Source organism: Leptopilina heterotoma, unplaced genomic scaffold, assembly GCF_015476425.1.
Source record: "Leptopilina heterotoma isolate Lh14 unplaced genomic scaffold, ASM1547642v1 Lhet_177, whole genome shotgun sequence".
In the NCBI taxonomy this organism is placed as follows: domain Eukaryota; kingdom Metazoa; phylum Arthropoda; class Insecta; order Hymenoptera; family Figitidae; genus Leptopilina; species Leptopilina heterotoma.
This window is the reverse complement of record NW_025110893.1, coordinates 553,391-565,909: the sequence shown is the minus strand read 5'-3', so window position 1 is coordinate 565,909 and position 12,519 is coordinate 553,391. Positions and strand designations below refer to the sequence as shown.

General features: G+C 25.1%; 3 protein-coding genes across 3 annotated transcripts; 2 read left to right on the top strand and 1 right to left on the bottom strand.

Annotated features, from left to right (window-relative positions):
* Window positions 1-878: 878 nt before the first annotated feature.
* LOC122499853 (GPN-loop GTPase 3) lies at window positions 879-3,456 on the bottom strand. The gene is made up of 3 exons (XM_043608384.1): window positions 3,265-3,456; window positions 1,873-2,069; window positions 879-1,547 (listed from the first exon to the last, which is right to left on the bottom strand). Exons 1-3 carry the CDS (start codon window positions 3,307-3,309, stop codon window positions 965-967), a joined length of 825 nt encoding a protein of 274 aa, XP_043464319.1. The 5' UTR covers window positions 3,310-3,456; the 3' UTR covers window positions 879-964.
* Window positions 3,457-3,623: 167 nt separating this feature from the next.
* Window positions 3,624-7,173, top strand: LOC122499852 (uncharacterized protein CG4449). The gene is made up of 6 exons (XM_043608383.1): window positions 3,624-3,958; window positions 4,230-4,308; window positions 5,047-5,164; window positions 5,463-5,654; window positions 5,955-6,099; window positions 6,753-7,173. The coding sequence occupies exons 1-6, from the start codon at window positions 3,883-3,885 to the stop codon at window positions 7,043-7,045; spliced, it is 903 nt and encodes a 300-aa protein (XP_043464318.1). The 5' UTR covers window positions 3,624-3,882; the 3' UTR covers window positions 7,046-7,173.
* Window positions 7,174-7,528: 355 nt separating this feature from the next.
* On the top strand, window positions 7,529-11,664 carry LOC122499855. The gene is made up of 3 exons (XM_043608385.1): window positions 7,529-7,719; window positions 11,105-11,230; window positions 11,403-11,664. Exons 1-3 carry the CDS (start codon window positions 7,693-7,695, stop codon window positions 11,574-11,576), a joined length of 327 nt encoding a protein of 108 aa, XP_043464320.1. The 5' UTR covers window positions 7,529-7,692; the 3' UTR covers window positions 11,577-11,664.
* The last annotated feature ends 855 nt before the right edge of the window (window positions 11,665-12,519 follow it).

Genomic DNA, 12,519 nt, shown 5'->3' with positions numbered 1-12,519 from the left:
TTTCAGCCACTAAAAGTTACTTCTTTGGAAGAATTCAATTATTTACAAAAATATTAGAATTTTTCACAGGAATTCAATTATTTTCAAATATTTTAATAAAATTCTTCCCAAGAATTCAATTATTTACATAAATAATTTTTCGAAATAATTTAATTATGTGGATAAATAACAAAATTATTCCCGAAAATTCAATTATTTTGAGGCATTTCCATAAAATTCTTTGCAAAATTCAATTATTTTCATAAATAACAATATTCATCACAAGAATTCAATTATTTTTAAAAGCAATAAAATTCTTGGCAAAATTTCAATTATTTTAATAAAATTTTCCAAAAGAATTCAATTATTTAAAAAAAATTTCATAAAATTCTTCGCAAAGATTCAATTATTTTTAAAAAGTAATAAAAATTTTACAGGAATTATAGAAGTCATCGTAGAATTTAAATTATTTTTAATAAATAATTTTAAACGAATTCCTCGAAAAATGTAATTAAAAATCATATTAAAATTCTTCAAAGGAATTAAATTATTTTAAATTATAATGATCAAATTCTTTATAAGAATTAAATTTGAAGAAACATTGAATTATTCAATAAATTATTTATTTTTGCCGGTATTTAAATAATGCGGAATTCTCGTCGAATTTTCTAATAAAAAATGATTTAAAAATGAGTTTTAGTTTAAATTTTAGATAATAATTAAATATAAAAAGCATTATAGCGTGAATTTTGAAAACAAAATTTAACAAAATTCTGTGGAATTAATTTTTTTGAAAACTTTCAATTGAATTTTTTTTGCAATTATTTTGAAGTGAAGTATGAATTCGTAACTTACTCGATTTCATTAATCCTCAAGGGTAAATAAAAATGTTTTAAACATTGAAGAAAATATCAACAAAGTGTAATAATTTATTGATTCAATTGGTAAACAAAAATATATTTTTACAAAATTCTGAACTTTTTTTTTAATCCTTGTCGTCCTCCTCATCAGGCTCATCGAAATCTTTCGTTTTTACATCTTCTTCCTCTCCGTACTGAATAATATTGTCGATAGTAATTTTTATGTCTCCAATACTTTCTTCGTCTTTAATATTTAATGGGTAGAATTTGACAAGACTGTAATTTTCTATTAAGGCCCCTAGAGCATTTGTTAAATTCTTGTATTTTTCGTTCCAAGGATCATCTTTCATTTCAGCCAGTAAACTGTGTGGGTCAGGTTCCAAAAACTTGTCCAACTGTTTTTTTGCGCTCTTCGACAGTAAATCCATTTTAGTGACAATGTTGATGTGTGGCAATTCCAAATTAATCATTGTACTGAGTGCTGACATGGTACCTGACATAAATTTCGGACCATCAACCATAAACTGACTGTCTAATACAAAAACGCTACATAAATGAAAATTCATTTTTTGCAAAGTTAAAATTAACTGTTGCATTTCACTCATATGAGTGTAGAGTTCTATTTGCCCGGGACAATCGAATAATATGTAATCATCATCCGTATCGCCCAGTTGTTCTTCTAACCACTCAATATGTTCCATTAAATATCTGAAACAAATAAAGGAGTTTAATATTGAATATAAAAAATTTTTAATTTCATATTTCGTTTCTATATCAGGATTGTAACTAAATTTATTTTATTTTTCCCTGATTTACAGATAAAATTTTGACTTTTGTTCTTGACCCTAAAGAATATTCTTATTAAAAATAGAAATGATTGGACACTCAAAAAAATGTTTTATTACATTTATTTCCGAATTTCTTTAATTGGAAAATTATTCGAAAACATCAATAACTTTTATTTTAAATAAATAAATATTTAATCATTATTATTTTTTAAATATCAATATCATATAGAAAATTGAATACATACTCCATACAATAAACAAGGCCTCCGTTAGGACCAAATTTTAATTCCTCATCTTCCATTGTGTCATCAACATGAATCAATTCTCTAATATCTACAAAAGGAGTGTATTCGAAGTAATCAGCTGCAGGATCCAAATTGACTATTTCGATTATTTTATTGTCATCAGCTGCTTGTCTTTGCATGACGGAACAGAATGTAGACTGAAATGAGAAATAATTCAACTTATATAATAAATAATATTATGAAGGTCATAATTTTTTTGTAAAGTAGGACAGTTAAGAGATTAAAATAAGAAAATAAATAGAGGTGTCACTCTTGAATAAAACAAAAAAAAAGATTTTTGAAAATTTTTTTTGTAATCTCTTTAACTTGTTTTTTCAACATATCCAAATTTCATTAAAATCGATTCAATAGTTTTCGAGAAAATTGCTATTTTTTATTTTTCTTTCCCCTCCATAACTCCCACAAAACTCAAAATTTTGAGTTGAACAAAAAAAATAATTTATTAAATAATTGAAATATTTCAAAAAAATTTATTTAAAATTGTATTCAAAATAATTGATTTCTTTCGAACAATTTTATTAAAATATTTGAAAATAATTGAATTCCTGTAAAAAATTCTAATATTTTTGTAAATAATTAAATTCTTCCAAAGAATTTAAAAAAAACATTTTTTTAAATAATTGATTTTCCCAAGGAAATTGAAATTAAATTTTTAAGAATAATTACATTTTTTGAACAATTCCTATAAAATTGTATTAAAAATAATTCAAAATCCTGCGATGAATTTTATTATTTATGAAAATAATTGAATGGTTGTTTATTAAAATTTTCAAAAATAATTGAATTTCTGAGAAGAATTTTATTTTTTTTAGATATAATTGAATAATTGCGGAAAATTTTATTAAAATGTTTAAAAACATGGATTTCTTTGGAAAATTTTGTTAAATAATTGAATTCTTTTGCCTAATTTGATGAAAATAGTATTAGATATTGAAAATAGAATTTCGAATACTTTTTGAAAATAATTGAATTGTTTTAAAGAATTTGATTATATTTTTTGAGAATAGTTTTTTGATTTCTAGTCTTAGCGAATTTAAATTAATTTAGTACTGAAAAATATTATCGTCATATTAATGTCAAAATTGTTTATAAAATTGATGCAAAATCAACGTCATATTGACGTCAAAAATTGTTCAAAATGTGGCGCACATTTTCGTCAATTCGAGTAATCAATTTTGACGATCAAATATTGTTAAGCCATTTTTTTTGGATGAGTTTAACAGTGTGCAATTTAGAGGCATAGAATTTAAAAGCACTTTTCTAATTATTAAATAATTTAAATTGTTATTTGTTAATATATACATAAAGTTAACCTAAAAAAGACAACTCTACCTTCCCACAACCTGCAGGCCCTATGACAATTTGACCATATCTCATTTTGAAAAAATATAATTATTTTACATTTATGTTGAATTTATTCTGTGATAAAATTATTCTTCTTTCTATTAAAAAACTGTTAATCCAAAAATTTGTTTACATCCGGTACAATCAAGTACACGAGCAGCAGTTAATGCGCTATAAGGGTGCATTTACACCTTGGTTGGTTAGGTTGGTAAAGGTGTTTCTACAATAGCTTGCAAATGTGTATTTTTAAGGTGCCGTTCGGAACGTAAACGTAACGAAACAAGACGAGTATATTGTTTCGTTCGTTATATTTACGTTCCGTTCAAGGTGCTATTGTGCTTCGGGCTTTAATGCTTTCGATTGTTTATAAGATTGACATGTGATTGTTGGTTATGTTCTCTATTTTTATGATTTTTATTCGCAAAAATAATATGCTTGGATTATACTATTTTTTAATTTAAGTGAATAAAGTTAAAGTGGTGTTTATTAAAATTAGGTAAATTTGATAGAATACATTCTGTGAAAAGTATGTTACTTGTGTATGGGAGAATTGTAATTTAGTGTTTTGACGAAAAATATATATGTAGAGATCTGGAAAAAGTAAATATGAACGAAGCAAGTGAAGAATCTTTTGGCAGTTCGGACGATGATATTTATACAAATGCAGTTGCCAGATTTAAAGGTACGTTTTAACAAGATTTAAATTACTATTGGAGGATGCCTTAAAGAAATTTTTTATTTATATTATTTTTAATTCTACAGTGTAAAGAATTCTTATAAAATTCAGTTATAACATAATCGCAGTCTTGTTTACATTGCCCATACTGTTATTTTGAATTTAAATGGACCTTGAAAATTATTTTGACTATACCCTATAATATTTTATAACAAGATTTAAAATTTAAATCATTTAAATATATAAATATAGTACGGTACATATTTCATTGTTTCAGCCGCAAAAAAAAGGAATCGATGTAGGCCCAGGAAAAATGACAATAGTTTTCAGATGGATGAAGGAGTTTCTTCAATACAGTATGCGTTTTTTAACTTCACTTCTATAAATTGTCCCAAGACAGAAATTCAATTCTTTTTAAATATTTTAATAACATTTTTCGCAATAAATCAATAATTTTCATAAATAATAAAATTCTTTTCAAAAATTCAATTATTTTTGAAAATTTTAATAAAATTCTTAGCAACTATTCAATTATTTTCATAAATAATAAAATTCATCGCAGGATTTTTTTTTATTTAAAAAAACAATCTAATAAAATCTTTCGCAAGAATTTAATTGTCAAAAATTTTAATTGAATTCTTATATTTAATTATTTTTAAATACTTTTCGCAATTCACTGATTTTCAATATCTACTATTTTCATAAAATTCAATTATTTAAAAATTATTTTAAAAAATCTTTATAAGAATTCAATTCTTTTCATGATTATTGTTCATATATCTATAATTGTCAATAACAATAATAATAATTAACTTAAAAATCGTTTTTTTCCAAAAACAGACAGAATATTTAAATAAACTTAAATTTGTCTTGAAGAAACAATTTTTTTGTTATAAAGAAGGATTAGAGTTATCTATTTGTAAATTAACATTGTTTGCAACAATTTAAATAAATTTTATTATGCATTATTATTTGTCTGGTGGTCATGCTAGACTAATATAAATTGATTTCAATCCCACTGTGAGGTTTATAAGCTCAGAATTCTATGAAAATGTTGAAATTTTAATTTAAATTTAAAATTGATCATTTTTTAGACTTATTGCTGATGATGTTAGTAAAGAAATGGATCAACCGAGTTTAGTAATATTTGATGATAAAATAGAAGTAGACGCTGATTCCGACTCCGCAGACTCCTCTCTCTCCAATGAAACGGTAATGAGCATATAATTGCTTTTAATAAATATTTACTTCTAATTTTTAATATTTTTAACTAATATGTTAAATTTGTATTCTTGAATAGTGGTCCAATTAAATAAAAATAAATTCTATACTGTAGAATCCAACTGATTGGAGCATTATACTTGAAGAAAATTTGAACGTGTTACTATAGAACTTATGATAATTATTTTTAGGTCACAAGACCTCTAATTTTTACAATTTTTTGAAGAAATTTAAATTTAATTTTTAAAAGTAATTTTACTTTTCTTTATTAACGTTAATAATTTTTCAGATTGACAGTGATTTAGAGATAACGGGCGTAACAGCGAATCAGGCTTGCATTATTCTTGACCCCGATGATAACGATATTGCACCAACTGGAGCTGAATTATTAAGAACCGATTCATTAGAAAACGATAATTATAAAACTGAAGTTAAAGTATTATGGAGATCACACAAACTTGTTCACTTAGAAATGAATATGGTATGTATAAGACTTTCCATCTCTTAAATTTGAATTTCAAAAAAATATTTAATCTTATAAATTAAAGTGGCTACAGGCCGACGAGTAATGATTTTCACGTGAATTCAGACGATTTTTAATTTTCATGTCCGCCATATTGAATTCGCCATTTTGAATTTTGCAACATTGACTTGAAATTCCTAATTATCGTATTACAATTGAAAGTCCTATTTAGGTACAGTGTCTAATAAGGAAATTAAATATAAAAATATTTAAAATCATTTTTTTTAAGAATCTAACAATATTTTTTCTTTGTTACAGCACGAACCTTTTCAAAATGTATTTGAACATTTTGAAAAGTTAGAGAATGTACCCACCGAGAGAATATTACTTTTAAGGAAAGACAAACCAATAAGACCAGAAGACACTCCTTTTTCACTTGGAATTTCTGTTTTAGATATAATTGGTAAGATAAAATTCAATTATTTTTAAAAGCAATAAATCTCTTCTTGTAAATTCAATTATTTTAAAAAATTTTAATAAAGTCGTTGGTGAGAGTTCAATTATTGTCAAAAATTTGAATTGAATTCTTTGTAAAATTTAATTATTTTTAAAAACTTTTCGCAATTCAATGATTTTCAATATCTTTTCATAAAATTTCCAAACAGAATTCAATTATTTAAAAAATTTTTTTGTAAAAATCTTCGTAAGCTTTTAATTTTTTTCATGAATAATAAAAATTTCTTAGGAATCCAATTATTTAAATTAGAATTTGCATAAAATTAGTCGAAAGAAATAAATTATTTAAAAATTTTTATAAAATTCTCCACAAGAATTAAATTATTTTTCCAAATATTTAAATTCTTTCATGAATAATAAAATTTGTTGCTAGAATTGAATTTATTAGCAGAATCAGAAAGAAGTAAATATTTTTGATGAAAATTTGGAAAAAGTCAGAAAAATAAAAAATTTGGAATGGTATTTTTGTCAGTCCTTTTTTTGATTTGTAATTTTGTTATTTTTTGTAAATTAAATATTTTAGAAAATGTATTATAAGTGAGGATGAATCAAAAAGAAAAATCTTAACAAACTTTTTTTCTTCACTGGTAATTATTGTAGATGGTGGAGTAATAGATTTGGAATTTGCGAACGAACAAGGCAAAGGAAATACTGACGAGAATGACGATACTTGTAAAATAAAAGTGCAAATGTCGCAGAAGCAATCAATAAATGTAAATTTACAAAAAAATCAACCATTCAAAAACATCATTCATCAATGTGCAACGGAATTAAATATCTGTGCCACAAAAATCAAATTATATTTTGATGGTGATTTAATTGATTTGAGTGATACTCCAGAATCGTTAGACTTCGAAAATGAAGCTTGTATTGATTTGAAATTGTCAGCCTAAATATTTTTTAATAATTGTTTCTCATAAAACTTGATGTGTAAATATCTGTTTATATGCAAGATTTTCTCATCGTATACGTCTCTCTTTTTTTAAAAATAAATTATTTTTGTTTTATATATAAATTACAATATAGTTGTTGAATGTTTAACCTTCCAAATCTTTCTTTAGATGAAGTATATCAAATATAAAGAAAAGTTTTTTTTAATTCAAACAAATTTCATCTTTAATTTAAAAAATGATTTTAAATAAACGATTGTAACATTAAAAATGACAGATTAAACGGATTAAACATTTAAGTGATATATATTTTTTGTTTTAGTATTTTTATATTTTTTATAACAAAAAAATGTTTAAGGGGACCTTCTCATACAAATGAATTTTGTATTTTAAATATAAGAATTAGATGGAAAATTTTTTAGAATTCTGTTTATTTGAAAAATTCTATCAATTACTATTCATCATTTACAAATAAATTTGAAGGGTTGAAAATTTGTATCACCCTGAAAGTCAATGAAACGTCTGTGCCACAGAAGTCTATTGCGCATGCACTTATGTTGGTTAACCTCCAGTAGAAATTTATTAATTTTTTTCAGTATGACTACATTCTAGTTATATTAGGCATCACTAAAAAGATAAACACGATTGTTATGAAAACAATGCACATAAAAATAAATGTAAGTTACAATGATTTATAATTTTACAATAAATGATGGTACAAATATTGCTTGACGATTAATAATATTCAAAAATATCAGTTGTCTTTGATGAAATATCTCAATTATATTTATAAACAAAAACTTACAATACATTTGTATTGTTAACATATTATGTAAAATAAAAGGGGGTAAGTATTTTTTATTCCATGACATAAATTAAATATTTTTTTAAAAAATTAGTACTTTTATTATTAAAGTAACACTAATACACCTTGTAAAGAAAACTATTTACCAAAAATAAATTTAATTCTAAATTAAATGACGATTGAAATGAGTCCAAGAACGTTAAAAAATATTAATTAGATTCGCAGAAATTGAAAAATTAAGAAAAGCATGTAAAATCATTACTTTCTTATAAATTCTTATAAATTCAGAAGGTGTGACCTAATCTCTTCTATTATGTGTCATTTTTTTCTTAATTTTACCAGCTTTTAGGGAAAAAATAGAGATCGACTTTATTCTTTTTCTTTTTTACGTTTAACGCTTTTTACATTATAATGAAAAAAGGGGTGTCCACTCAAATATGGACGGCGGTGTACAAATTTTGTATTATTAAAATTAGTTTAAGGGGAATTTTTGGTCAAAGATTTCAAAAATATTGATTTTTCTTGTTTTCCTTCAAAATGTTCCTTAGTATTATAAAATTACTGTCCCGAAACATTTTTTAATTAATATGCAAAAGAAAAAAGTTATGGCAATTTTTATGCCCGCTTCTTATCTCACACTGTATTCCATTACAAAAACTTTAAACGCTTATATTCTTATATCTTATAAAAACGCATTTTTGAAAACGGGAAGACACTTTTGTGTAAAAATCCCGTTTGAATTTTCAATTTATGTAAAATCGGTTGCCCGAAAAATGTTTCCCCGAATAAAAGGTACCTTTTGGAAAACGCCACCTACAGCTTTGAAAAAGAACTGAAACACTAAAAAAAATTTAATTCCTTTTTGAAACAACATCCAAAAGTAATTTCTTTAATAACTATAATACATTTTTTACAATAAGAGTTCAAAAAAGTGTGTTTTTAACAATTCTTCACCAGAAAGTTCCCCTGAATTTATTGTCAGGTTTGTCTTCTTTAATATTACTATAGTTTACAAAATTAAAAGAAAATTCTGACCCGCGTCATTTTACTATCATTTCTTATGTAAAATTTGCTCCCAAATCCGAATATGAATTCTGTCAATTTCATTTTCCTAAAAAATTGATTTTAAAATTTTCTGTATTCTTTTTTTCCGAAAATTTTTTGCATTTTGTAAGTGGCATTCGGGCATTGGGTTATTGCATAACAGGCATAAAAATGGGTATTGTTGAGTCTGAGAATGATATTGTGTTTTTGAGATTGAAAAGGAGTAGTGTGTCGTGATCCAGGTCTGGATACTCTTTAATTAACTAAATTGAAGAGCGATGGAGCATATCTATTTAGGAATTAAAATCTTTAAAAGATATAAACATAATATAGTTCCAGCTATGATTCTTCGTTCCTCAAGGGTAATAAAACCAAACTTTTCACACAACGCTAGGTAATCGAATTCTTGATTAACTAGGGGTATCTTCCATCGACCCTGAAGGACAGGTACTTTAAAAAGCGTTTTTGGATATATTTGAGGATCAGATCAGATATCCGAAAGCTTTAGAGGCATTGGAGATCGCGGTTGTTATGTGATTGGCAAAAGTGAGTTTAAAGTTAACGGTGACTCCAAGATTGCAGATGGAAAGCACTCTTTCCAATTTTTCATTATTTATTTTATGGTTAAAATTTACTTGTATTGAAGTTGGGGTACTAAAGGATAGGACTTTGCATTTATTTAAATATTAAGTGGTAATTTATTTTATATCATTACAACATATGAAAATATTGTCAATGTCACTTTGAAGCTTGTTTGTATCTTGATTAGTTTTTATTTCGCGATAGACTTCTAAGTCAACAGCGAAGGATCTCTGCAAGGATTTTATGATCGATATATATAGTATCGAAAGCTTTTGCAAAATCAAGGTATATTCCGTCGACCTGGAAACGTTCTTGTAAAGATTGTACGATAGGTTGTTTAAATGAAATGAGATTAGTAATTGTTGATTTGTTGAACGGCGAGACTAACACACCCATGTTGTTCTTCGCGAAGAATTGTTTCAACGGGGTATTTAGTTACGACGATCAATCGTAACATTTACAAATGAAAAAATTAACTTCAAAAATACTTGCAGTATAATATAGTGATTAAGATTTTGTATGTTTATATTATCAATAGTGAATCTACTGAGATAAATATAAGAATCACTATTGATATTCTTTACAAATTATATAAAAATAAAATAAATAATAAAAGAAATAAATTATTAAATAATGTAAATGAACTATTTCTTTACAAATTTATTTTTATAATTTATATATTATTACAGAATTTTATACACTACTTCATGTCAGTCGGACAAATGAACGCGACACGGAAATTGGTTGAATCCTTAATGACTGCGGCACGGATCTCGGTGAAAAAAGGGACAGTACCCGGATTTTGGCACATAACTTGGTACGATCGCTTGTACTGTAAATAGCCTACGTAAATATAGATATATGTAAATATTTAAAGAAGAGACCGTTACCGTTGCGAAACTATCAGAACTTGTACCATGTCTGTCACAGAAAATGTACCATTTCAGCATACAAGATATTGTTTCAATCAGGTTTCAATTTCCTATGCTGAAATGGTACATTTTCTTTGACAGAAATGGTATAAGTTTTGATACTAAACTTGTACAGCAAAATGTGCAAAATCTTATACGGGGATTTTTAGTAGGGTAATGTCTGATGCAATAAGAAAACTTGTTCCAGAAAAAGATGTCCAAAGCTTATTGGACAAATGCAAATTGTTTCCGAAAAGTATTCGGAAATTAAATAGTCAGTTATCTTCTAATACATATTTTTTTCAAAATGTATGCTTCAGTGTTGTAATCATTCACATTCTTACTTTGTGTAAATTGACAGTAGGTTCTTAAAAATATATCATATATATATAGGTATATCCCCGTGCCCACTTGGTATTTTAAGACAGATTTCTATTACTGTTGGTGAAGGTCCATTCTTTTAGAATATTAAGATAATGAAGAATTTAAAACAACATATAATATTCATTAACACTATGTACAGAATGTCCGCGACATTCTTTTGTCCTGTTACGCTATTATTTTCTCATTCTCACACTCTTGAAGGATTATTAATTAATACCTAATAATTATACATATTTCAACGGTGTATACAAAATGATTGTATATAAATGCTGAACTTTTAGGATAATTTTAATTACTCAAGATGTTAATGTAAGTTACATATGTATATTCTTTCAGATTTGGCCAATGTTACTTTTTCTTCAACTAATGATTTTATGTGCTGGAGCGTATTCTGCAAGTGTAGGACAAAATATTTCTAAAAGAAACTACAGCGATAGAAGTATTAGCGGTTACTTAACAGAGGTAAGTTAGAATTTGTTCAGTGCACCATATTCAAACTCTTTATTTAATTCAAGTCCAAACAAGGTAGGTATTATAAAGGATTTCTCTTAATAAATAAAGGACATACTGAAAAACTGTATATACCTAATAGCAAAAAATACATTTTAGGTATATTTTGTAATTTTCATTACAGAGAACATGCTGGTGGAACGAAGTTTGTAAAGAAGAATTTCATAACAAATTTAGATGTCGATGTCCTAAATGGTCATATTGTAGAGCTCCTGGAAGATATTATGACGCTCATTGCAGTATAACTAAAACTGGATATATTTGGACTCAACCAGAAACTTCTTTAGTATATAAATAAGGCGTACAAGTAAACAATTATGACAAATGTACATAATTATTTTAAATAACATATAAATTAATAAAAAATAAATGAAATTGAAAGCGTATACAGTTTTCAAATATTAGAAATTATTTGTAGAAAAAATAAAGGTGTAATTAACTCTCATTAGTCATTTAGGTTTATTTCTAATCTAGTCAAATTAGTAATTTTTTTTTCAAAATGTAATGCTTATTAATTTGCTTACTTACTTGCGCTTGCTTACTTGCTTATTTACTCCCTGGTAAACCTAAATTCAGTGAATTTTGTAAAATCATTGCCTTGGTTATATGATTTGTAGTAAAATATTTCATTCATAGTAAAAAATAACACTAAAATAGATTATTTTATCCCATTATGGTGTTATTTTAACAACTTATACGATTTACTGTGTAACCAAACAAATCATTGTTACAAAATATTATAACGTAGTTATTTAAAAAAAATTAAAAAAGCTATTTCAATTAACTTTATAACCATAATCAGTTCTATATAATAATTAGTTTTAAATAATGACGTAATACTAGATGTTTTAAATAATTTTCCCAAATCAGAATAGACATTATGATTAGTGTTATGCCGAATCACTCCATATTGCCTTGCTAGATAGAAAACGTAAAAATTTCTTTTGAATAGAATTAAATTTTTTTATATTCATTAGTAACACTAACTCTATTTCTTTATGTGAAATCTGTGTTTATCTTGATTTTTAGGAAAATAAAATCAAAACTTTTGAAAAATATTGATCCCCATTTGTTCAAATGAATATTTAAATATAAAAATAAATAATTAATTTATTGAATATATCTAATTTAATGTTTCTTAAAATTGAATTTTTATAAAGAATTTATATATTATATATAAAGATTTTGTTTATTTGTCATTATTTAATCTTCGAAACAATAAATTAAAATTTAATTAATTT